A 26,661-nucleotide genomic window follows, 5' to 3' on the forward strand; every position below is an offset into this window, starting at 1 on the left:
ATTTCAGCCTGAAGGACTTCTTTTAGCATTTCTTTTTGGCAGATATACTGGTAATGAACTCCCTTAGATTTTGTTTATATGGGATTATCTTAATTTCCCCTTCATTCTTGAAGGATAGTTTTGCCAGATATAGAGTTCTTGGTTGACAGATTTTTTCTTTCAGCATTTCAAATATATCATCCCACTGTCTTTTTGACCTAATGGTTTCTGATGAGAAATCAGTGGTAAATTTTACTGAGAACCCCTTGTAAGATATGATTTGCTTATCTCTTTGTCTTTGGTTTTCAACAGTTTGGTTATAATATATTTCAGTGTGGATCTCTTTGAATGTATTTTGCTTGGAGTTTGTTGAATTTCTTGCATTTTTTTCATTGGATTTAGGAAGTTTTTGACTACTTTTTCTTCAAATGTTTTTTCTGTTCCTCTCTCTCTCTCTTCTCCTGGGACTTCTATGATGTATATGCTGGTATGCTTGATGGCATACTACAAATCTCTCAGACTCTGTTCATTTTTCTTCATTTTCTTTTCCCTGCTCCTCAGACTCGATCATTTTGATTGTCTTATCTTCAAGTTCACTGATATTTCTTCTGCCTGCTCTAATCTGCTATTGAACCTAAAGGGGTTTCGCTTCAATTACTATAATTTTCAGCTTCAGAATTTCTGTTTGATTCATTTTTAAAAATTTTTAGTCTTTATTGATATTCTCGTTTTGTTCATGCTTCATTTCCCTAATTTCTTTTTTTTTCCCCAGGTTTTATTTAGCTCATTGAGCATATTTAATACAGTTGATTTAATGTCTTTAATTAGTAATTCTTAGCTTCTGCAGGGGTGGTTTCTGTCCAATTCTTTTTTCTTGTATATGCATCATACTTTCTTATTTCATTGTATGTTTTGAATTTTTTTGTTGAGAACTGTACATCTGGGCATTATAATGTGCTAGCTCTGGAAATCTGATTCTCCCACTTCTCAGGAATTGTTGTTACTTGATGAAGGCTCCAGTTGTCTACTTTTGTGACTTTTCCACACTGTTTTTGCAATGTGTATATTCCAATTGTGTGTGGTCATTGAAGTTTCTTTTCTGTTGTCTCTATAGTTGGCCAGTAGCCTGACAGATTTCACACACACACACACACACACACAAAGGCACACTGGCCCCTTTAAGCTACTGCTACTGGGGCATGCTGTTGCTGTGAAAGGGCTGAAACCATGCTAATTGTCTGTACCAGCCCTCAGGCAATGCCAGATCAACTCAAATATGCAACTCCAAATTTGTGGAGGACAAGGTCTCTACTGCTCACCCTGGCATCAGCCAGTCACTCTAAACACATCCATTAGAGGAATTCTATTCATATACATAAATTATCTTTTTGCTGAAGATTTTTCAAAAATGCTGAAGATTTTTCAAAAATGGTTGCAGGAACTGCCAAAAATTTAAACTGGATTCAAAAGAGGACATGGAATGAGGGATATCATTTTCAACGTCAGATGCATCTTGGCTGAAAGCAGAGAATACTAGGAAGATGTTGTACCTGTGTTTTATTGACTATGCAAAGGCATTGCACTGTGTGGATCATAACAAATTACGGATAACATTGCGAAGAATGAGAATTCCAGAACACTTAATTGTGCTGATGAGGAACCTCTACATAGACCAAGACACAGTTCTTCAAACAGAACTAGAGGAAACAGAATCAGGAAAGGTGTGCATCAGGGTTGTATCCTTTCACAATTATTCAATCTGTATGCTGAGCAAATAATTTGAGAAGCTGGGCCTTGTGAAGAAGAATGGGCCATCAAGATTGGAGGAAGACTCATTAACAACCTGCGATATGCAGATGACACAACCTTGCTTGCTGAAAGTGAAGAGGACTTAAAGCATTACTGATGAAAATCAAAGATTACAGCCTTCAGTATGGATTGCACTTCAACATAAAACAAAAATCCTCACAGCTGGACCAATAAGCAACGTCATGATAAATGGAGAAAAGACCGAAGTTGTCAAGTATTTCATTTTACTTGTATTCCCAAACAATGCCCATGGAAGCAGCAGTCAAGAAATCAAACAATGTATTGCACTGGGATTGGGCAAATCTGCTGCAAAAGACCTTTTTAAAGTGTTAAAAAGCAAAGATGTCACCTTGAGGACAAAGGTGCTCCTGACCCAAGCCATGGTAGTTTCAGTTGCCTCACATGCATGCGAAAGCTGAACAATGAATAAGGAAGACCGAAGAAGAATCGATGCATTTGAATTATGATACTGGTAAAGAATATTGAATGTACTGTGGACTGCCAGAAGAATGAACAAATCTGGGTTGGAAGAAGTACAGCCAGAATGCTCCTTAGAAGCAAGAATGGTGAGACTTCATCTCTTGTACTTTGGATGTGTTATCAGGAGGGACCAGTCCCTGGAGAAGGACATCATGCTTGGTAAAATAGAGGGCCAGTGAAAAAGAGGAAGACCCTCAACGAGATGGGTTGACACAGTAGCTGCAACATTGGGCTCAAACATAGCAACGATTGTGAGGATGGTGCAGGACTGGGCAGTGTTTCATTCTGTTGTACATAGGGCCGCTATGAGTCAGAACCGACATGACGATATATAACAGCAACAACAACATTCATATACAAACATATGGGTGTGTTTGGGGTACTTTATGTGCATGTATTCAAATGGTAGTGTACTCTACAATTCACTTGCATCTTGGTATTTTCCCACTTAATATATCTTAGTGATTATTGCATATCAGTAACATAAAGCTGCCTCATTTATTTGTGTTACATTTTATTTCATTGTATGAATATACCTTAATTCATTTAACCAGAAATATATTTGAAATGTGCTTTGTGATCATATCTGAGATCTTTTCATTCCAAGGAAAAATTTAATGCATTTATAGTTATAATGTAACAGATCATTTGTTCTTATTTTCTGTTGTAATTTTTTTCCTCTAAACTCAGATAGCCTAGTGGTTATCTAAATTTCTTACATGCAAATCAGCTGTGGGTCTGAATGTTTATAGGGCAGATGTTCTGGACATAAAGAAGTAGCTGAACACAAATGAAATGTTTTCAGGAAAAAACAGAGACCACAGTTTCTGGGTTCTAATCCTGACTCTACCAGTTATTGCTGTGTGACCTTGGACAAGTTCTTTAACCTTTATGTGCTTTAGTTTCACCATCTGTAAAACAGAATAATACTGTACCTACTTCACAAGGTTTATGTGCTTAAAATAGTACCTGGAACATAGTAAGAACTATGTAAATATTAGCTATTATTATTTATAATATATATATATTTTTTATTTTATGACTCCTTTAAAATATTTTTCTATATAGTCTCTATTTCTTCTTTTATATTGGGTGCTTTTCCTTTGGCAATTTTAAAAGGTTTTATTTTTGTACTGTTGGTTACCTTTATAACTATATTATAAAATATACTTAATCTTTTGTAATTATTATACTGGTAATTATTATACTTCTTTTTCCACCTCTGTCCCACTCATCTACAATCTGATTTTAAAAGATATTTATCTTAGTGTTTACCATTAAACCTGTAAATATGATTAGACCTTGATAATTTGAACTTTGACAAGGAAATCAGCATACATGCACTCTTACCTTATTTGCCTCTTTTCTTCCTTTACTTACATTTGTTAGTAATATCATCTGTGCATTGTTGGGTTTAAAGTATTCACTTTCTATTTCATAACCATGATGATCACATTTGTACAAGACTCAGTCCTGCACTCAGTGGGTTCACTGCTCATACTAAAAAATGTTCTCTGTTGTGTATTACTTGAATGAAATTTGGTTGGGTTTTTAGACCACAGTTTCTTTCCTTGAGGATTTTGAGTGTTGTATTCTAGTGTCCCCTCCCCCCAAAAAAGTGGGAACATTTTTTTCTGGTAAGTGTTCATCTGCAGTTTGTGTTTTCCGTTACTTTCTTCCTCTTATAATATCTTTGTATAGATCCTGGATTGGTTCCTTTTTTGATTGTTTCTTACCATGTAACAAAGTGAGCCCTTCCCAGAACAGTTTATAGGAAGTTAATTGGCAGAGAGACCAGGATCTTGTTCTAGGCTAGCAGGAATACATCATGGTTCACTGTGATGTTCCTTACAACACAGGCTTGAGTGTGGGATTGAGTTCTGTTAGTCTTAATTTCTCTGAAACTTGTAGTTGCAGATTTGTTCATAATTAATTTTTTTTGCTTTCCACTCTGCCTCACTGACAGATTACTTCCAGCTAATGTGTTTCTGTGTGATTACTTATTCAGTCCTCCCTCCCCTGCTGTTCCCAGGTGCCCTTCAGTTCTAGGAATGCTTTCACTGATAGCTCATGGACCCTGTTCTCATTATATCAAAGAAGGCTTTTTTTTTCCCCCTCAGGGTCTGTCACCAACTTTAAAGGACTCTGCTTTCCCAGCTTTGTAGCCAAAGATGATCTCTTGGTGTCTTCCTGCATTCCTGCTTGACCGTGACTACATTTGGAAGCCCACTTCATATATTGTGGGTAGGGATCATAGATCCCTCTTAACTTCATTCAAATATGAAATTACGTTTCTTTTTCTTGTTCTTTTGGTTTGATTGTGTTTTCTGCAAGGAGAAAAAGCGGTATGGTTTCTCAATTATAGTTCAGAAACTATAATATGCTTTTAAAATTTATGCTGTTATGCATTTTATTTTTCTTATACTAAGATCTATTTTAAATTGTGACTAATTTCTAATAATATGATCTTGTAAAAACAATTTTTCTTTTTTTTTTTTTATAACAGCAACTGAGGCATGAAAATCTGGTGAATCTGTTGGAAGTGTGTAAGAAAAAAAAAAGATGGTACCTAGTCTTTGAATTTGTTGACCACTCAATTCTTGATGACTTGGAACTCTTTCCAAATGGCCTAGACTACCAAATAGTTCAAAAGTATTTGTTTCAGATTATTAATGGAATTGGATTTTGTCACAGTCATAATGTAAGTATTTGGTTTAAATAATTATTTTGTCAATCATTGACTCTCCAGATACTAGTCAATTAATTTAATGAGACACTTGTTTAAAGTTTGAACAGTAAGCTAAAACTATTACTTTAATATTGCCGATCTCCACATGTCAAAGTATGTGTATTCCTCCCCGCAACCCAACATTTTATTATGAAAATTTTAAGACATACTGAAAAGTTGAAAGAAGGTACAGTGAGAACCCATATACCCATTAATATTTGTATACTGTATTTTTTTTTAGGTAACATTTTTAATAATTTATTTTATTTTTGTTGTTATTGAAAACATACACCAATTCAACAATTTCTATGTGTACAATTCAGTAACATTGATTACATTCTTTGAGATGGGCACCATTCTCATGCTCTTCTTCTGAGTTGTTTCTCTCCCATCAACATAAACTCACTGCCCCCTAAGTTTCCTATCTAATCTTGTGAGTTGCTCTTGTCAGTTTGATCCCAAACAGATAGATCTTAAAAGAGCATAACGCTCAAGGCAGACATTCTTTACTAGTTAAACCGAACTACTGTTTGGTTTTAATAATGCTTCAGGGGATATTTTTGTTTAAGGTTTAAAGGTTATCTCAGGGCAAGAAATACACAAATTTTAAGTGATGAGTTATGGGCATATGGATTTGTCAAAACTCATCACTTTGACAAAGGCATATACCTGAACTAATGTATTTGTTAGTTTAGGTCCTCTAGCCTAGTTGTGAAGTATAAAAGCATGAAAATCTCTGCCTCTACCTCATAGTCTATCACAACAATTTTATATCCTTTAAATTTCATACAAAAGTTCTTGTAGGAAAAATGACACCTACAAAGTATAGCACAAATGACTTAACACATTAATTCTGCCAGTTGTATGAAATATTTTAAATAACTTTTTTTGTGTGTGATTATAAACGTAATATATGCCAATGGTAGAAAATTTGGAAACTATAGATAGTCATGAGAGCCAAAATATGATCTTGAGTATATCCCATCTGAATTTAGAGACCATCTCAAGAATAGATTTGACATATGGAATGTTAATGACCAAAGACCAGACGAGTTCTGGGATGACATCAAGGACATCGTACATGAAGAAAACAAAAGGTCATTAAGAGACAGGAAAGAAAGAAAAGACCAAAATGGATGTCAGAGAAGACTCTGAAACTTGCTCTTGAATGTAGAGTAGTGAAAGTGAATGGAAGAAATGATCATGTAAAAAGCTGAACAGAAGATTTCAAAGAACAGCTTGAGAAGACAACGTAAAGTTTATAATGAAATGTGTGAAGACCTGGAGTTAGAAAACCAAAAGGGAAGAACGCCGTTAGCATTTTTCAAGCTGAAAGAACTGAAGAAAAATTCAAGCTTTTAGTTGCAGTATTGAAGGATTCTATGGGCAAAAAATTGAATGATATAGGAAGCATCAAAAGAAGATGGAAGGAATACACTGTCACTATAGCAAAAAGAATTGGTCAACATTCAACCATTTCAGCAGGTTGCATATGATCAGGAACCAATGGTATTGAAGGAAGAAGTCCAAACTGCACTGAAGGCATTAGAGAAAAACAAACCAAAAACCAAAACCAAACCTGTTGCCGTCGTGTACATTCTGACTCATAGTGACCCTATAGGACAGAGTAGAACTGCCCTGTAGAGTTTCCAAGGAGCACCTGATGGATTTGAACTGATGACCTTTTGGTTAGCAGCTGTAGCACTTAACCACTATGCCACCAGGGTTTCCAGAGAAAGACAAGGCTCCAGGAATTGGCCCATTGAGATGTTTCAACAAACGGATGCAACACTGGAAGCACTCGCTCGTCTATGGCAATGAATTTGAAAGACATTTATCCGGTAACCAATTCAAAGAGATCCATATTTGTGCCTATTCCAAAGAAAGGTTATCCAACGGAATACGGAAATTATCGAACATTATCATTAATATCACACACAAGTAAAATTTTGCTGAAGATGATTCAAAAACGTTGCACTTACTGATGAAGATCAAAGACTACAACCTTCAGTATGGAATACACCTCAACATAAAGAAAACAAAAATCCTCACAACTGGACCAATAAACAACATCATGATAAACAGAGAAAATATTGAAATTATAAAGTATTTCATTTTACTTGGATCCACAATCAATGCCCTGGAAGCAGCAGTCAAGAAATCAAAAGACACAATCCACTGAGGAAATCTGCTGCAAAGGACCTCTTTAAAGTGTTAAAAAGCAAAGATGTCACTTTAAGGGCTAAGGTGCCCCTGACCCAAGTCATGGTGTTTTCAATCACCTCATATGCATGTGAAAGTTGGACAATGAATAACGAAGGCTGAAGAAGAATCGATGCCTTTGAATTATGGTGTTGATGAAGAAGATTGTCTGTACCATGGACTGCCAGAAGAATGAACAAGTCTGTCTTGGAAGAAGTACACCCAGAATGCTCCTTAGAAACATGGATTGTCAGACTTTGTCTCACATACTTTGGACATGTTATCAGGAGGGATCAGTCCCTAAAGAAGGGCATCCTACTTGGCAAAGTAGAGGGTCATCAAAAAAGAGGTAGACCCTCAATGAGATGGATTGCCACAGTGGCTGCAACAATGGACTCAAGCGTTTAACAACGGTTGTGAGGATGGCGCAGGACAGGGCAGTGTTTCGTTCTCTTGTACATAGGGTTCCTATGAATTGGAACTGACTAGACGGCACCTAACAATACAACAATAATAAATGCATATGGTCTTAAAAAAAAAAAAAAGTTGCAGTACTGTTGCAACAGTACATTGACAGGAAACTGCCAAAAATTCAAGCTGCATTCAGAAGAGGACATGAAACAAGGGATATGATTGCTGATATCAGATGGATCTTGGCTGAAAGCACAGAATGCTAGAAAGATGTTTACATGTGTACTGTTGACTTTGCAAAGGCATTTGACTGTATGAATCATGACAAATTATGTATAACATTGCAAAGAATGGGAATTCTGGAACACTTAATTGCACTCATGAGGAACCTGTACATAGATCAAGAGGCAGTTATTGGAACAGAAAAAGGGGATACTGCATGGTTATTATTCATATTTATTCAGTCTGTACACTAAGCAAATAATCTGAGAAGCTGGACCATATGAAGAAGAACGCAGCATCAGATTTGGAGGAAGATTCATTAACCACCTGCAATATGCAGGTGATACAATCTTGCTTGCTGAGAGTGAAGAGGACTTGAGGCACTTACTAATGAAGATCAAAGCTACAGCCTTCAGTATGGTTTGCATCTCAACATAAAGAAAAAAAAATCCTCACACTGGACCAATAAGCAACATTATGATAAATAGAGAAAATATTGACATTGTCAGGGATTTCATTTTACTTGTATCACAATCAGTGCCCATGGAAGCAGCAGTCAAGAAATCAAATAATATATTGCAATGGGCAAATCTGCTGCAAAAAAAAACCTCCTTCAAGTGTTGAAAAGCGAAGATGTCACTTTGAGGACTTGAGGTGCACTTGGACCCGGCCTTGCTGTTTTCAATCACCTCATATGGGTGGGAAAGCTGGACAATGAATAAGAAAGACCAAAGAAGAGTTGATGCTTTTGAATTATGGTGCTGGAGAAGAATATTGAATATACCATGGACTGCCAGAAGAATGAACAAATCTGTGTTAGAAGAAGTACGGCCAAAATCATGTACTTTGGACATGTTATCAGAAGGGACCAGTTCCTGGATAAGGACATCATGCTTGGTAAAGCAGAGGACCAGCAAAAAAGTGGAAGACCCTCAGCGAGACGTGTTGACACATTGGCTGCAACAATGGCCTCAAACATAACGATTATGAGTATGGCACAGGACCTGACAGCATTTTATTTTGTTGTACATAGAGTCACTGTGAGCCGGAACTGACTTGATGGCACCTAACAACAACAGATAACCATGAAAAAGAAATTAAAAATCCACATGCCTACCACCGTTTGATATATTTATTTTCAGTTTTTTTTTTTTTTACTATTTGCTGTTTTTTCACTTTATTATGTATTTATTTTATATGTGTATATATATAATAAAATTACATATAAGAAAAGTTGCTCAGTAGAGGCAAATATATACTTTTGCCTGAGGAAGCACTATTTTGTCTTCCTTAAGAGGCCTCCAAGTTGGCCCCCTGGCAACTTTGGAATGATCCAGGCTCAGAAAATTGCTTTTGACAAGCCTAATTTTAAGATCATACCTGTCTCTTAAGACCGACTGACATTAACCAAGCCCAGGACACTGAATACCAATTTAGTAAGTTAGAAAGAGAGATAATTATTATAAAGATAGAATACAGGAAGTTCACATGGATCAACACATGCAATCTCTGCAGTATATGGGAAAGTATGATAATAATAATGCTGTATGGGCAGAGAATCAGACCTATATGAGATATTAGTGAATCAAATGTTTAATGGTATCAATCTAAGAGGGACTGATTCTTCCTCCTCATGACAAAGATGATATCTTGCCAATGGGCCTGTAATACTTGAAGTTAGGTAGGTGAACTCACCTGCATCCATCTCCACACTAAAGGTAGACTTGCCAATGGAACCAGTATACAAAAAAAAAAAAAAATTCTAAACAGTGTTTGAATGGGCCCTGCCTACATTTGCCTATGTGTTCCTCTACTTTTTTGTGCTTTCATGACTAATCAATCCACATTTAATAACACATTCTGTCTTTAGGTATATTAGTACAGTCAGGCAGTTTAGAGTCAAGCATATTGGATGGGTGCCATCCTGTCTTTTTAAAGCAGGGGATTTTAATATTAAGTGATTCCATTGATAAACTTCAGAGGCCCATGTATCCCTTTAAACTGTGTAAAATGTGAATTTTTATTGAGAGAGAACTGATTGTTTTCTAGTTTATGACCACTTAACTCAAGGGAGCTCTAGTGTTACTCAGCAGCCATTCTGCTCTTTCCTAGTCTATTTACTCTTAAACTCTTCTAGATTATGATTTTATATTTTCTCTCTCCTAAAGCCTCTAGTATCAATAATCCTCACTTTGAGCTACCTGTGTAAATGAAATAATCGTAGTACGTAACTTATAGGGATATTGTGAGAATAAAATGAGTTAAGACATGAAATTATTAGAATAGTGCTTAGCGCATAGTAAGAACTTAAGTGTTAGCTATCATAATCATTATTATTAAAAATATACCCTAAGGTCTTGTTTTCTGGGTAATTGATGTTTTTATTCTTCAAATAAGGAGCCCTGATAGCGCAATGGTTAAAGTGCTCAGCTGCTAAAAAAAAAGTCAGTGGTTTGAACCCACTAGCCACTTACTGGGAAGACCTGGCTGTCTGTTTCCATAAAGATTACAGCCGAGGAAACTCTATGAGGCAGTTCTACTTCCTCACGTAGGGTTGCTATGAGTTAGAGTTGACTCGATGGCACGCAGCAACAACATTCTTTCTTTCTTCTTTTTTTTTTTAAGAAGTTTTAATAAAAATCTTTAGGGATTGGCATTGCCAAGATGGCAGAGTAGTCACACGCTTCTGGTGATCCCTCTTACAATAAAGAGCTGAAAAAACAAGTGAAACCATTATATTTATGACAAGCTAGGAGTCCTGAACATCAAAGGCAAAGTTAGAAAATGGACTGAGTGGCATGGGGAAGGAGAGACAGTTCAGCAGCAGAGAGGAGTTGCTGGACCTGAATCGCCAGGAACCCTCAAGCACCATTCCCGGGAGCGACTGCGGCAGGCTGGTGGTAGCATTTGGCTGCAGTTTCCTCAGGGAGAAACAGCCAGCCTCACAGCCTACTCACACCTCTGGAACCAGAGAAGAATGATGCTCTTGGGAAAACCTAAGTACTGGTGTATATTTTACCGCCAGCTTCAATAGCTGTTGATTTCCTTGGGCCTGAGATAGGTCCTGCTGAGCATTCTGAGCCATTCTCCCAGCCTTGGAGAAGGAATAAATTCACAACTGGGGGAAAAGATAATCTGCAAGGTCCACTAGCCTGAGGAGCTCAGGACAGAAGTGGCTCCTCTCCAGGCATAAATAGTCCATGGACTTTGAATACCTTTCCCCCCCTGCATGGACCCGTGTGGGCCTATTTCAGGAGAATAGGCCCTTGTTGCCAGACTGCAACTGTTTCAGCTGTGTGGTAGAGAGGTGGGTATTTGATGTTTGACACCACTTTGCCTATTAAACAGGGTCCTCACCTACCCACAAAAGGGGCTTAAGGACTGGTAGCTCCACTCACGTCACCCAGCCACCCACAACAGGGGTCCAAGTATCAACTGGTACCTCCTAGTCCTTACAGTCAAAAGCACTGGATGCCTATGGTCCGTCTGCAGAACCCACCCACCTATGTGCTCTAGGGAACACAAAGGCACTTTTCTCACAGACACTCGGGGGATGGTTGTCAGCTCCCTGCCTTGTTCAAAGTGTGACCCCTGCTGCAGCCATATACCTGTATCTACACCAATCACCCCACCCCTCTAAGACTGGAGGACAGAGCCTGTACCACACAGCTGATGACCAACTACCTGGATACCTGAGTTGAATCCATACAAGAAAAGTGAATGGACTCCTAGGCACATATAACCTGATCTAGCTGTCTGGTGACAGGATGTTAGAGCTTCAAAGGCAAAAATAATCAAGCTAGCTCACTCAACAACTTATGTGGGCATATCAAAACAAAACAAAGCAAGAAGCTAGGATACAGTAAGCAAACAAAATAAACTAATACAATAACTTACAGATGGCTCGGAGACAACATACAATATCAAATCATATAAAGAAGCAGACCATGATTGGTTCAACAACCTCTCAAAACAAAGCATCAAGGGATCTTCTGGATGAAGGTGCATTCCTGGAATTACCAGATGCAGAATACAAAAGATTAAAATACAGAACCCTTCAAGACATCAGGAAGGAGATCAAGCAAATTGTAGAACAAGCCAAGGAACATAAAGACAAAGCAGTTGAAGGAGTTAAAAAGGTTATTCAAGAACATAATGAAAAATCTAATAAGCTGCAAGAATCCATAGAGAGCAATCAGAAATTCAGAAGATTAACAGTAAAATTACACAGTTAGACAACTCAATAGAAAGTCAGAGGAGTAGAATTGTGGAAGTGGAAGGCAGAATTAGGGAAACTGAACATAAAACACTTGGCACCAATATATTCAAAGAAAAGTCAGATTAAAGAATTAAAAAAAAATGAAGAAACCCTAAGAATCATGTGGGACTCTATCAAGAGAAATAACCTACAAACGATTGGACTACTCTGGTAGCATAATGGTTAAGTGCTACAGGTGCTAACCAAGAGGTCAGCAGTTCAAATCCACCAGGCGCTCCTTGGAAACTCTATGGGGCAGTTCTACTCTTCCCCATAGAGTAGCTATGAGTCAGAATTGACTCGACGGCAGCAGGTTTTTTGTTTTGGATTGCAGTACAAGAACAGGCAGAGATAAAAGAAAATACAGAGAGAATTATTGAAGATTAGTTGGCAAAAAACTTCTCTGATATCATGAAAGATGAGATGATATCTATCTAAGGTGCTCATCAAACTCCACATGAGGTAGATCTCAAAAGAATGTCACCAAGACATATTATAATCAAACTTGCCAAAACCAAAGATAAAGAGAGAATTTTAAGAGCGGCAAGAAATAAATGAAAAGTCACCTACAGAGGAAGGTCAATAAGAATAAGCTCGGACTACTTGGCAGAAACCATGCGGGCAAGAAGATAATGGTATGACATATAAAGCATTGAAGGAAAAAAATTACCAAGAATCATATATCCACCAAAGCTGTCTCTCAAATATGAAGGCAAAATTAGGACATTTCCAGATAAAAAGGTTAGGGAATTTGTAAAAACCAAACCAAAACTACAAGAAATACTAAAGGGAGTTCTCTGGTTAGAAAATCAATAATATCAGATATCAATCCAAGAGAAGAACACAGGACAGAGCAACCAGATCTCCACACAGATAGGGAAATCACAAAAATAGATCAAGATAAGAAAATGCTGAAAACAGGGAAACAGCGATGTCATTATATAAAAGAAGACAACATTATAACGAAGAGGAACTAAGAAATGTAGTCATAAATCTTTCATATGGAAAAGAAGAAAAGGCAATGTAAAGAAATAAAAGTTAGGTTTAAACTTAGAAAAATAGGAGTAAATATTAAGGTAACCACAAAGGAGACTAACAATCCTACTCATCAAAATAAAAGAAAAAAACAGAGACTCAGGAGAAACAAAATCAACAGCAACAAAGAAGAAGAAAAGACAATATAAAGATAAAGTACTCAGCACAAAACATTAAGTGGGAAAAACAAACTGTCAACAACACACAAAAAAAGACATCAAAATGACAGCACTAAATGCATACCTATCCATAATTACGGTGAATGTAAAGGGACTAAATGCACCAACAAAGAGACAGAGAGTGGCAGAATGGATTAAAAAACACAATCTGTCTATACGCTGCCTACAAGAGACACAACTTAGACCTAGAGATACAAACCAAGTAAAACTCAAAGGATGGAAAAAAAATAAGCAAACAACAATCAAAAAAAAAGCAGGAGTGGCAGTATTAATTTCTGACAAAATAGACTTGAAAGTTAAATCTACCACAAAGAATAAGGAAGGACACCAAATAATGATTAAGCGGAAATATACCAGAAGGATATAACCATATTAAATATTTATGCACCCAATGACAGGGCTGCAAGATACATAAAACAAACTCTTAACAGCATTGAAAAGTGAGATAGACCGCTCCACAATTATAGTAGTAGACTTCAACACACCCCTTTTGGTGAAGGACAGAACATCCAGAAAGAAGCTCCATAAAGACACGAAGATCTAAATGCCACAATCAACCACCTTGACCTCATGGACATATACAGAACACTCCACCCAACAGCAGCCAAGTATACTTTCTTTTCCAACACACATGGACACATTCTCTAGAATAGACCACGTATTAGGTCATAAAGCAAGCCTTAGCAGAATCCAAAACATCGAAATATTACAAAGCATCTTCTCTGACCATAAGGCCATAAAAGTAGAAATCAATAACAGAAAAAGCAGAGAAAAGAAATCAAACACTTGGAAACTGAACAATACCCTGCTCTAAAATGACTGGGTTATAGAAGACATCAAGGATGGAATAAAGAAATTCATAGAATCCAGTGAGAATGAAAACACTTCCTATCAAGAACCTTTAGGACACAGCTAAAGCAGTGCTCAGAGGTCAATTTATATCAATAAATGCACACATCCAAAAAGAAGGAAGGGCCAAAATCAAAGAATTATCCCTACAACTTGAACAAATAGGAAGAGAGCAACAAAAGAAACCCTCAGGCACCAGAAGAAAAGAAATAATAAAAATTAGAGAAGAATTAAATGAATAGAGAACAGAAAAATAATTGCAGGAGTTAACAAGACCAAAAGCTGGTTCTCTGAAAAAATTAACAAAATTGATAAACCATTGGCCAAACTGACAAAAGAAAAACAGGAGTGGAAGCAGCTAGCCCGAATAAGAAATGAGATAGGTGATATCACAACAGACCAAATTGAAATTAAAAGCATCATATCAGAATACTACAAAAAAATGTACTCTAACAAATTTGAAAACCTACAAGAAATGGATGAATTTCTAGAAACACACTACCTAAGTAAACTAACATAAACAGAAGTAGAACAACTAAATAAATCCATAACAAAAGAAGTGATTTAAAAAGTAATTAAAATACTCCCAACAAAAAAGCACTGGCCCGGATGGTTTCACTGCAGAGTTCTACCAAACTTTCAGAGAGGAGTTAACACCACTACTACTAAAGGTATTTCAGAGCATAGAAGAGAATGGGATAATCCCAAACTCATTCTATGAAGCCAGCATATCCCTGATACTAAAACCAGATAAAGATACCACAAAAAAGAAAATTACAGACTTATATCCCTCATGAACTTAAATATAAAAATCCTCAACAAAATTCTAGCCAGTAGAATTCAACAACATATCAAAAAAATAATTCACCATGACAAAGTAGGATTCATACCAAGTATGCAGGGATGGTTCAACATTAGAAAAACAATTAATGCAATCCACCACATAAATAAAACAAAAGGCAAGAACTACATGATCTTGTCAATTGACGCAGAAAAGGCATTTGACAAAGTTCAACACCCATTCATGATAAAAACTCTCAGCAAAATAGGAATAGAAGGAAAATTCCTCAACATAATAAAGGGCATTTATACAAAGCCAACAGCCAACATCAACCTAAATGGAGAGAGTCTGAAAGCATTCCCCTTGAAATCAGAAACCAGACAAGGATGCCTTTTATCAGCACTATTATTCAACATTGTGCTGGAGGTCCAAGCCAGAGCAATCAGGCTAGATAAAGAAATAAAGCGCATCCAGATTGGTAAGGAAGAAGTAAAATTATCTATATTTGCAGATGACGTGATCTTATACACAGAAAACCCTAAAGAATCCTCAAAAAAAACTACTGAAACTAATACAAGAGTTCGTCAGAGTATTGGGATACAAGATAAACATACAAAAATCAGTTGGAGTCCTCTGCACCAACAAAAAGAACATCGAACAGGAAATCACCAAATCAATACCATTTACAGTAGCCCCCAAGAAGATAAAATACTTAGGAATAAATCTTACCAGAGATGTAAAAGACCTATACAAACAAAACTACAAGACACTACTGCAGGAAACCAAAAAAGATCTACATAGGTGGAAAAACACTCCTTGCTCATGGATAAATAGGAAGACTTAATATTGTAAAAATGTTTATTCTTACAAAAGCGATTTATAGATACAATGCAATTCTGATCCAAATTCCAGTGACATTTTTAATGAGATGGAGAAACAAATCACCAACGTAATATGGCTGGGAAAGAATCCCCGGATAAGTAAAGCATTCCTGAAAAAGAAGAACGTAGTGGGAGGCCTCACTCTACCTGATTTTAGAACCTATTATACTGCCACAGTAGTCAAAACAGCCTGGTACTGGCACAACAACAGATACATAGACCAATGGAACAGAATTGAGAATCCAGACATAAATCCATCCACATATGAGCAGCTGATATTTGACAAAGGCCCAAATCTGTTAAATGGGGAATAGACAGTGTTTTTAACAAATGGTGCTGGCATAACTGGATATCCATCTGCAAAAAAACAAGACCCATACCTCACACCATGCACAAAAACGAACTCAAAATGGATCAAAGACCTAAATATAAAATCTAAAATGATAAAGATCATGGAAGAAAAAATAGGGACAATGCTAGGAGCCTTAATACATGGCATAAACAGTATATAAAACTATACTGATGATGCACAAACACCAGAAGAGAAACCAGAAACTGGGAGCTCCTAAAAATTAAACACTTATGCTCACCCAAAGACTTCACCAAAAAAGTAAGAAGATTACCTACAGGCTGGGAAAAAGTTTTTAGCTATGACATTTCCAATCAGCACCTGATCTCTAAAATTTACATGATACTGCAAAAACTCAACTACAAAAACACAAATAACCCAATTACAAAATGGGCAAAGGATATGAACAGGCAGTTCACTAAAGAAGATGTTCAGGTAGCTAACAGATACATGAGGAAATGCTCACAATTATTAGCCATTAGAGAAATGCAAATCAAAACTACAATGAGATTCCATCTCACTCCAACAAGACTGGCATTAATCCAAAAAACACAAAATAATAAATGTTGGAGAGGTTATGGAGAGACTGGAACACTTATACACTGCTGATGAGAATGTAAAATGGTACAGCTGCTTTGGAAATCGATTTGGCACTTCCTTAAAAAGCTAGAAATAGAACTACCATATGATCCAGCAATCCCACTCCTCGGAATATACCCTAGAAAAATAAGAGCCTTTACACGAACATACATAACGCACACCCATGTTCATTGCAGCACTGTTTACAATAGCAGAAAGATGGAAGCAACCAAGGTGCCTATCAACGGATGAATGGATAAATAATGGTATATTTGCACAATGGAATACTATGCATTAATAAAGAACAGCGATGAATCTGTGAAACATTTCATAACATGGAGGAATCTGGAAGGCATTATGCTGAGTGAAATTAGTCAGTTGCAAAAGGAGAAATATTATGAGACCGCTATTATAAGAACTGGAGAAATAGTTCAAACAGAGAAGAAAATATTCTTTATGGTTACGAGAAGGGGGAGGGAAGGAGAGAAAGGGGCTTTCACCTAATTAGACAGTAGACAAGAACTATTTTAGGTGAAGGGAAAGACAACACACAATATAGGAGAGGTCAGCAGAGCTGTACTAAACCAAAAGCAAAGAAGTTTCCTGAGTAAACTGAATGCTTTGAAGGCCAGTGTAGCAGGGGCAGGGGTTTGGGGACCATGGTTTCAGGGGACATCTAAGTCAATTGGCATAATAAAATCTATTAAGAAAACATTCTGCATCCCTCTTTGAAGAGTGGCGTCTGGGGTCTTAAACGCTAGCAAGCAGCCATCTAAGATGCATCAATTGGTCTCAACACACCTGGAGCAAAGGAGAATGAAGGACACCAAAGACACAAGGTAATTATGAGCCCAAGAGACGGAAAGGGCCACATAAACCAGAGACTCCATCAGCCTGAGACCAGAAGAGCTCGATGGTGCCCGGCTACAACCAATAACTGCCCTGACAGGGAACACAGCAGAGAGCCCCTGAGGGAGCAGGAGAGCAGTGGGATGTAGACCTCAAATTCTCATAAAAAGACCAGACTTAATGATCTGACTGAGACTAGAAGGACCCTGGAGGTCATGGTTCCCAGACCTTCTGTTAGCCCAAGACAGGAACCATTCCCAAAGGCAACTCTTCAGACTGGAATTGGAGAAAATGATACTGGTGAGGTTTGAGCCTCTTGGATGGAGTAGACACATCAGGCTATGTTGGCAGCTCGTGTCTGGAGGGGAGATGAGAGGGCAGAGGGGGTCAGAAGCTGGACATGAAAATAGAGTGTGGAGAGAAGGAATGTGCTGTCTCATTAGGGGGAGAGTAGGAGTATATAGGAAAAAAAATATAGGAAGGTGTATATAAATTTTTGTATGAGAGACTGACTTGATTTGTAAACTTTCAATTAAAGCACAATAAAAATTAAAAAAATTTTTTGGTTAGTACAGGTAAGATATATTAGTGTTACAGAGCAATATGCATTAAGAGGATACAACAGTTCATAAAAACTGAGCAATTCTGCACACAAATTTCTTAAACATTCAATCACCTAAAGAAAAAATGCACAGATGTATGGTGGAAAAAACTGTATCTAACACTGAAACTACTACAGCACTCCATCGAGTCCAACTTTTTGTGATGAAACATACTGTACTGGGCAAACTTGGAAGTCATAAAGCATAACAAGTCTGACAGTTGTGTATGTATAATAACAGCAAGAGTGAGAATGCCCTCACACAGCACGGGTTCTAGATACACACAGATTTATACAGACATCATTTTTATACTTTAAGATTTCCATTTACAACTTCACATTAACTCATAAAAATAACAGCCCTACATGAAATGTCCTTTTAGCAACATTTAAGTAAGTAATTGTTAAAATTTCCAAAGTGGCAGAGGTATTGAAGCAAAACAAAGGAAACAAAAAGAAAAACCCACACCGACAAAAAAAGGCATATTGTGACAAAAGTATGCATTAATTTTCTGGACAGCATCTTTCCTCAAATTAAGTGACACTGTATAAAAATTTTCAGGGAAAATACTACAAAACTGAACCCTGTACATTCACACTTGAGTCCAAGCCATCGTGCACGTGGTGGAAACCCACAGTCACGTTACCTTTCCCACTCACTGCTTTCTCCTCTTGAGGGTCAGGATTGGCGTCTGTGTCATTTGAGTGGTCTGTGAGAGAGTTTTCACTGCCGGTGGGAGAGTCTACACTTTCATACCCTGCACTGAGTTGGTTTACGTAACTACTACTTTCTCTGCAAGTTCTCTCTTCAGAGCTGTTGGAGACCTTATTCCCATACCCTGGAAAACAAAGAAAGTTATCTTCAGTTGCGTTCTCCTCCCTGTGAAATCCAGACCCAGACGTCTTCTGATGGGAGGAGCTGCCATTACTTGGTCCGTTAGCGGGGCAACTGCAGTCGTTTCTGGCGGCCTCTACCTGTGCTGCAAGCTCAGAAGTAGTCCTGCTGGTACTTGGGGCAGAAGCTTGAGACTGCTGCTGTTAGTACTGAGCCAGTTGCTGGCGTGCCTCCTTCAGCTGTCGTTGAAGAACCGGAATGGTACTCTGCATACCCTCCACTTCTTCAAGTTGAATGATAAAGTCATTCAGTTCTATCAAGAGTAAACTTCCAGGCACTCAGTTCATTTGGGCTTGTTCCAGTTTGTCTTTAGTCTGTTCCAGTTCACCTTTCATTTTTAGAAAAAACAAGCTGATTGCTGGGTCTACCACTGTTGATCTCAGTTGGGCAATGCTAGGCTGCTGGACTTGCTTGAGGTACTGGATTTGAGGAGTACAGTCTTTTATCTCTTGCTCCTTGGTTGCTAGTCTCATTACAATGTTTTTCCCTGCCCGTGCAGACTTGCTGTTGTTGCTTTAGTTTTTCTTCAGACTCCCTTAAGCCAGTTACATTAGAAGCCAAGATCTGTATACTTGCCCTCCAGACCTTGCACAAATTCTTCATACTGGCTTCCATCTTATAACTCATCTTGCGCCATAACTTTGAAGTCAGTTTCACTTAGTCGAACTTTTTGGTGAAGAGGTTCTTCTTTGGTCATCTTGAATCACAGGTCGCCTCCCAGGGTGCCGCTGCACCTTCCGCTGTGCTGCCCTGCCCAGGAGGAGCTGCAGCCCCTGCAGAGTCTGGGCCTGGAGGTGCCTCTGGCAGAACTCTCCCTGGAAACCGGCCCGCCCGTGCTGGAGTTCTGCTTCTGTGGGGGAGGGGGAGGAGCCAGCAACAACAACATTCTTACATAATTTGGGGGTGGGAGGGAATAAAGAAACACACATATGTATACACAAACACATACCCGTACATATGTACTTATTGCCATTGAGTCAATTCCAACTCCAGGGACTGATCCCTCCTGACAACATGTCCAAAGTATGTGAGACATAGTCTCACCATCCTTGCTTCTAAGGAGCATTCTGGTTGTATTTCTGCCAAGACAGATTTGTTCTTCTGGCAGTCCATGGTATATATTCAATAGCCTTCTCCAACACCACAATCCAAAGGCGTCAATTCTTGTTCAGTCTTCTTTATTCATTGTCCAGCTTTCACATTACTTATATTAGAGAATTAAAACCCACTGCCTTTGAGTCCATTCCGACTCATAGCCACTCTATAGGACACTAGAACTGCCCCATCAGATTTCCAAGGCCGTAAATCTTTACGGAAGCAGACTGCCACATCTTTCTCCCGAAGAGCATCTGGTGGATTTGAACCCTCGACCTTACCATTAGCAGCTGAATGCTAAACCACTGTGCTACCAGGGCTCCTATTAGAGAATTAGGCCTAATATTTTGTCTTGCCTATCTATAGAATTTTTAATTCTATCTCTATCCCTGTTTTCTTTTTCTATAGTCTTTAGAAATCTTAACCACTGACCTTGCTTTACCCTTTTTACATTTCTAGTTGCCTGATAAATGCCTCCACTTAGGTGCTCTGCAGTCTACCCTGCAGCCCCTACGGCTAAAACTAAACTAATTTTTTCATCAAAGCTAACTTTTTCTAGACTTTTCAGTTTTTGAAAATGGAAGCATCATTCTTTTAGATTCTCAGGTGTAAATAAAATTGTTGTTGTTAGGTGTTGTTGAGTTGATTCCAACTCATAGTGACCCCATATGACAGAGTAGAACTACTCTATAGGGTTTTCTTGGCTATAATCGTTATGGAAGCTGATTGCTTCGTCTTTCTTCCATGAAGCTGCTGGGTGGGTTTGAACCTCCATTCTTTTGATTAGCAGCTGAGTGCTTAACTATTTGGCCTTTTAAATAAAATGCCTGAGGTTGTTTCCTAAATTCTGTTGATTCTCGATTTAACGTATTTCTGGGCTGCATCTCTTCCTTTCCATTTTTCTGAGGCTCACCCCACTTTAGGTCTTTATCACCTCCTAGTTGTCCCACTGTTCTTAGAGCCCACTCCTTTTATAAATATTTTCCTTGGCCACTTCTAGTCTTCAGTGATAGCTTTTCTCCCTCAACTTTGATCTCAGTCATTATCTGAACAATTAACTGATAATTAATAATATATGCTCTTTCACTGGATATTGTCAATTGTTTAAATAAAGTTTCAAGCATAATTGTTCTTTCTCACCAGGTAAGTCTCATGCTTCATGTACTTTCTATTTGTATTCTTTATAGGAACAAAAACAGTGCTCTACACATGGCAGACTCTCAAAAAATAATTATTTTTGCTTAATTTGATGTGCCAATGTATGTCAGACTCTGTTTTTTCTCTTAGATCATACACAGAGATATAAAGCCAGAAAATATATTAGTCTCCCAGTCTGGTGTTGTCAAGTTATGTGATTTTGGATTTGCCCGGACATTGGCAGCTCCTGGGGAAGTTTATACTGATTACGTGGCAACCCGATGGTACAGAGCTCCAGAACTATTGGTTGGTGATGTCAAGTATGGCAAGTAAGAGATCAGTAATGGGGGAGTGGGTTAACTCCCTTTTCTTGATAAAATGGAATATGTTTCTAATATAGTAAATGGTCCCTCTAGTACTGAAAGGAAGGCCTGAGTTAAGGGTACTTTATAAAGTGATATCTATTTAATCATTTTAGTGCTTCCCCTTTAAACATTTTTGTGAAACAAACTGGAGTGGGTATACTTATTTTAAAGGTGGGAAAATCAAGAAAAAAAAAACAAAACAAAGTGATCTGCTTTTTCCAGTGGGTTGGAGATATATGCATATTGATTACTTGTAAAGAAAGGTTAACACTGGTTCAGTAAGTCTGAGACTGTTGGAATGAGGGGAGTTGAAGCTGGCAAGGGTGGTGGTAGAAACATAATTGAGTAAAAAGTTGTTTTTAAAACATAAATTGTTTTAAATAATTTGATAATTGTTTTTTAATAATGGTTTTTAAAAACCGTTACATCTATGTAAGTGAATTCTTCAGAAAAGCTTTTACTGCTTTTGCTGCCAATCTTTCCAAAATTATTTTTTTTATGATTTCTCTGTTTTCAGAGTACACTAAACATTATTTAATATTTTCTTGATTACTCTGAGTTCTGATTTTACTACCATGCTGTACTTTTGGTAACATTTTAAAATTTAGGAATGCCATTAAGAAATTTCAAAGTTTTTGTCCCTATGCTAAATGACTCTAGCATATTCTTTGAGTTCTTGTAACTGATTTTTAAGGTAGTGTTCCTATTAGTTTTTAGCTCTCCTTGTTATTATATTTATCACCAACTACCACCTCCTTTTTCTGGTTTGCTTTTTTCAGCATACCATGAGCTAGACTGATTAACCTTGTTAGAATTCTGTGTAAAACACAGAATAAATAGGCTCTGAATGAAAGCCTAAGAGGCTTATTTCTAGAGTAAAGTACACATGATAACTATTTTGGTTATTCAAATGTCTTTCCCCCTTGTGTCACATGATTGAAGTTTCTGGAAATTTGACTTATGTAAAATTGGGAGTTAGTCCCTTAATTTATAGTGAAATGCATTTTTATGGGTAATTTAAGACACACTACTTAAATTACCCATAAAACAGATTTAGTCACAGTGATTTTCATTACGTATACATATTAGGATGCCAAAGATACTTTACACCATGTTGTTTTTCTTTCAGGGCTGTTGATGTGTGGGCCATTGGTTGTCTGGTAACTGAAATGCTTATGGGGGAACCCCTGTTTCCTGGAGATTCTGATATTGATCAGCTATATCATATAATGACATGTTTGGGTAAGATTATACACCTGCATTTTAAATTTTAAAGTTTTTTTCCCTGTGCTTTTGTTATTTTGTTTTATGTGTATGTTGATTTTAAAAACTGTTGCTGTATTAAAGATTATATATGTTTTAAGTAGAGGTAAGGAGCAAATAGGAAAATCTCACCAGTGTATATATATATATTTTCTCAGTCTGACTTTGATTTATCTGACACATTGTCTTAATCATGCTTGAACCACCTTCCCCCCACCCTGCCCCCAAGAGAAGAGAAAAGAGTAGAGATTGTACATATATTCACACTTTAACAATGAGTAAATCATAGGTAAAACCAAAAAAATAAAAAACCAAACCCACTGCCATCGAGTCAATTCCGACTCATAGCCACCCTATACGACAGAGTAGAACTGCCCCATAGGGTTTCCAAGGAGCGCCTGGTGGATTCGAACTGCATTCCTCTGGGTTATCAGCTGTAGCTCTTAACCACTATGCCACAGGGTTTCCAAATCATAAGTAGATAATGTAAATGATCATTTATTATCTTTGAGTCAACAAACATTTGGTGTAATATGACTATTGCCCTCCTCCTTATCGTCAAGACATAGGATAGATAGAGACTTCCAAGGTAGTTTAATCGTGTCTCACATTTGACTTTTGTTTTTAATGCTTTGGACAAAATTTCAAAGCTTAGGCTATCAAAGTTTTTTACATTTGTTCAAATATCACCTTCACATTGGAAGATAGATCTTGGAAAATGGAAATTACCTGAAAACATTTGAGAATAAGTAATTATTATAAGTGTTTGCTTTTAAATTTCCAGATTAGGAATTCAGTAAACAATGCAATGGTTTCTTACAGTAGAATTTTTATATATATTTTATACCAAATTAGGTATTAAAGTGGAGAAAAAAGGTAAAGTGTTCAAATCTGACCTTAGACAGAGGTACAAAGTCAATTGACCAAAAATTAAATTCCTACATGCAATTGATTTATCTAGATTAGACTCTGACCATATGACTATTAATATTTTCATTGTTTAAGCCAGCACTTTGTTTTGTTGTTAGGAATGAAGTCCCAATGCTTGTATCTGTCATTTTCCTATTCTTCTCTCACTTCTTCAATTCTCTTATACTGGCATGTGAACTTTGCCAAAAGGAGCCCTTGTGGCACAGTGGTTAAGTGCTTGGCTGCTAACTGAAAGGTCAGGGGTTCGAACTCTCCAGTTGTTCCGCAGGAGAAAAATGTGGCAGTCTGCTTCTGTAAAGATTACAGCCTTGGAAACCCTATGGGGCAGTTCTACTCTGTCCTATAGGGTCACTATGAATTGGAATTGACTCGATAGCGTGAGTTTTTGGTTTGGTGAACTTTTCCAAGTGAGTATGTTGAGATAACCAAAAAACCTGTTGCACTGAGTTAATTCCGACTCATAGTGACCCTATAGGACAGAGTAGAACTGCCTCATAGGGTTTCTAAGGAGCGGCTGGTGGGTTCAAACTGCAGACCTTTTGGTTAGCAGCCAAGGCTTAACCACTACACCACTGCCCCACCACCAGCGCTCCATGTTGAGATAAGAATGTTTGTTTCTTTGAATTGACCTATGTCTATGTCCCCTCATAATAAAAGCCCTATCTTTGGTTGATTTTACATGCCGAGAGAGCCCCAAAGGCCATAAACACACTGTTCCACTCTTTCCTTAGTTCCCCATCACCTGTTTCTTCACCTTTTCTGTCCTGTTTTATAATGACAGAGATGTACCCTGTTTTCACTTTCAGGTAATTTAATTCCAAGACATCAAGAGCTATTTTATAAAAATCCTGCATTTGCTGGAGTAAGGTTGCCTGAAATCAAGGAAACTGAACCTCTTGAAAGACGCTACCCCAAACTCTCTGAAGTAGTGATAGATTTAGCAAAGGTAATCATGCTTTTCCTTTTCACTTTCTAAAAGGGGACTTACATTATGGAGATTTGGTTTTCCCTTCTTTTTTCTTGTTTCGATGATCTTTAAGGCCAACAATTTTCTGTGAAGATTTTAATTATTGTACATTAAGAAAGAGTTTAAATAATTTGGGGGGGGTGTGGGGCTTAGAGACAAGGACCTGAAATTTTTACTTGTTTTAAAACTCATTAAGAAAACATTTAGTGTTATCTAGCATGGTTTAAGCATGAAAACATCCTCATAACTATGTATTTTTAATGGTTAACGTTTAAAATACAATCTATGTGTAAATGAAAGAAGAAGAAAAGCCAGAAAGAAAACAAAGGGTAGTTAGGAAAATATCAGTGTAGAGCAAATTGTTAAAATACTACATTCCTATTTTTCTACATAATCTTATAGCAGATACAAATATTTTTTCTTGTGATTAAAGCTTTATGATCTGTCTGTACAGTGGTGTAAAGGGAATAATGGTAAAAGTGTTGTCTGACTTGTATCCCTTAGAGTACAATCATACAGCTTCTTATGCATTTTATTATGGGAAATATGAAATATGGAAAAGAAAGTAGAAACAATAGTAGCATAATGAAGAATTATCAACCTTTTGCCAATCTTTCTTCCTCTGTCCACACCCGCCTCTCACCACACCCCTCCCACCCTCCCCTCTTTGGGAAAGAGCATTTTGAAGCAAATCCCAGACTTTGTATCATTTCACTTAAAAATGCTTCAGTTATTCATAGAAGTTTTTTGTTCATTTAGAGAAATTTATTGAGTCCCTTCTATTTTAACTGGTATTGAAAAAATTTTCAATGAATCAGAACAAGACCCTGCATTAAAATAAATCTATGTAAAGCATCTAGCATGGCAGATAATCACAGAGTAGGTCCTTTTGTCTCCATTCTACAAAGATTTTAGGTTTTTAAAATTCACAGTAATCCCTTAATAGCATAAAACATCTAATCAATTTTCAAAGTTTCATTGACTGTCTCATCAATTTCTTTTTATAGTTTGAATTGAGATCCACATGAGGCCTATAATTGCAATTGGTTGATTTGTCCCTTAAGACCCTTTTAATTTACAGTCTCCTCTTCATCGCTTTCTTTTTTAGTTAAATCTTTCAATTTATTTGTTGAAGAAACTAGATTGTCCCTAAGAATTTCCCACATGGTGTAGTTTAATATGTTCCTCTGTGTCCTACATTTCTTATAAACTCATCATTGAGCTAGGCAGGGCCTCATCAGAATCAGCTTTGATTTTTTGGCAAGACTACTTCATAGGAGGTTTATGTATTTCCATCTAGAGGTGCTGAATGTCTGATGGTCTTTCTTTTTGTGATGTTAGTAGCCATTATAGTCATTGTCTGAATCTGTGCTTTATTTTTTTTCTTCGTTTTTTACATAATATTTTATTGTGTGTGCTTTATTCTTTATAAATGACTATGGAAGTTTAAAATCCATTAGATTTAAAGTGGAATTTTCTAAAAACTGTAGGCAATTTTTCTTTGATATGAACTGTATGTATTCCTTGGTCTTTCAGAAATGTTTACATATTGACCCAGACAGAAGGCCCTTCTGTGCTGAGCTCCTGCATCATGATTTCTTTCACGTGGATGGATTTGCTGAGAGGTATAGTACTGACCCATGTTTTCCAGGCCACAGCAACCTAGGGCTGAAGCAAGGTCACCATGACAGTAACCAACAGTATTTCTCTTACTTCGGTTCTCTTCTTCCTTTGCAGGATTTCAAATATTTCAAATATTTGCCATCCTACCCACATTCACTCTTAGCAATATGCAGTGTCCATTTATCCAGTTTTCC

At 37.3% G+C, this 26,661-nt stretch overlaps 1 protein-coding gene and 1 pseudogene across 2 annotated transcripts in view; one reads left to right on the forward strand and one right to left on the reverse strand.

Moving 5' to 3' along the window:
• Positions 1 to 26,661, forward strand: part of CDKL2 (cyclin dependent kinase like 2) — a 73,345-nt gene that overhangs the window by 23,413 nt on the left and 23,271 nt on the right. For both annotated transcript variants that reach the window (XM_010594133.3, XM_023553345.2), the window contains 5 exons: positions 4,775 to 4,969; positions 21,470 to 21,648; positions 22,814 to 22,926; positions 24,684 to 24,823; positions 26,381 to 26,469. In XM_010594133.3, the coding sequence (XP_010592435.1) occupies positions 4,775 to 4,969; positions 21,470 to 21,648; positions 22,814 to 22,926; positions 24,684 to 24,823; positions 26,381 to 26,469 (716 nt within the window). The remainder of the gene's footprint in view (positions 1 to 4,774; positions 4,970 to 21,469; positions 21,649 to 22,813; positions 22,927 to 24,683; positions 24,824 to 26,380; positions 26,470 to 26,661) is intronic.
• LOC104846263 (pre-mRNA-splicing regulator WTAP-like) lies at positions 17,903 to 19,784 on the reverse strand (annotated as a pseudogene).

This window comes from Loxodonta africana, chromosome 5 (genome assembly GCF_030014295.1).
Source record: "Loxodonta africana isolate mLoxAfr1 chromosome 5, mLoxAfr1.hap2, whole genome shotgun sequence".
Classification (NCBI taxonomy): Eukaryota; Metazoa; Chordata; class Mammalia; order Proboscidea; family Elephantidae; genus Loxodonta; species Loxodonta africana.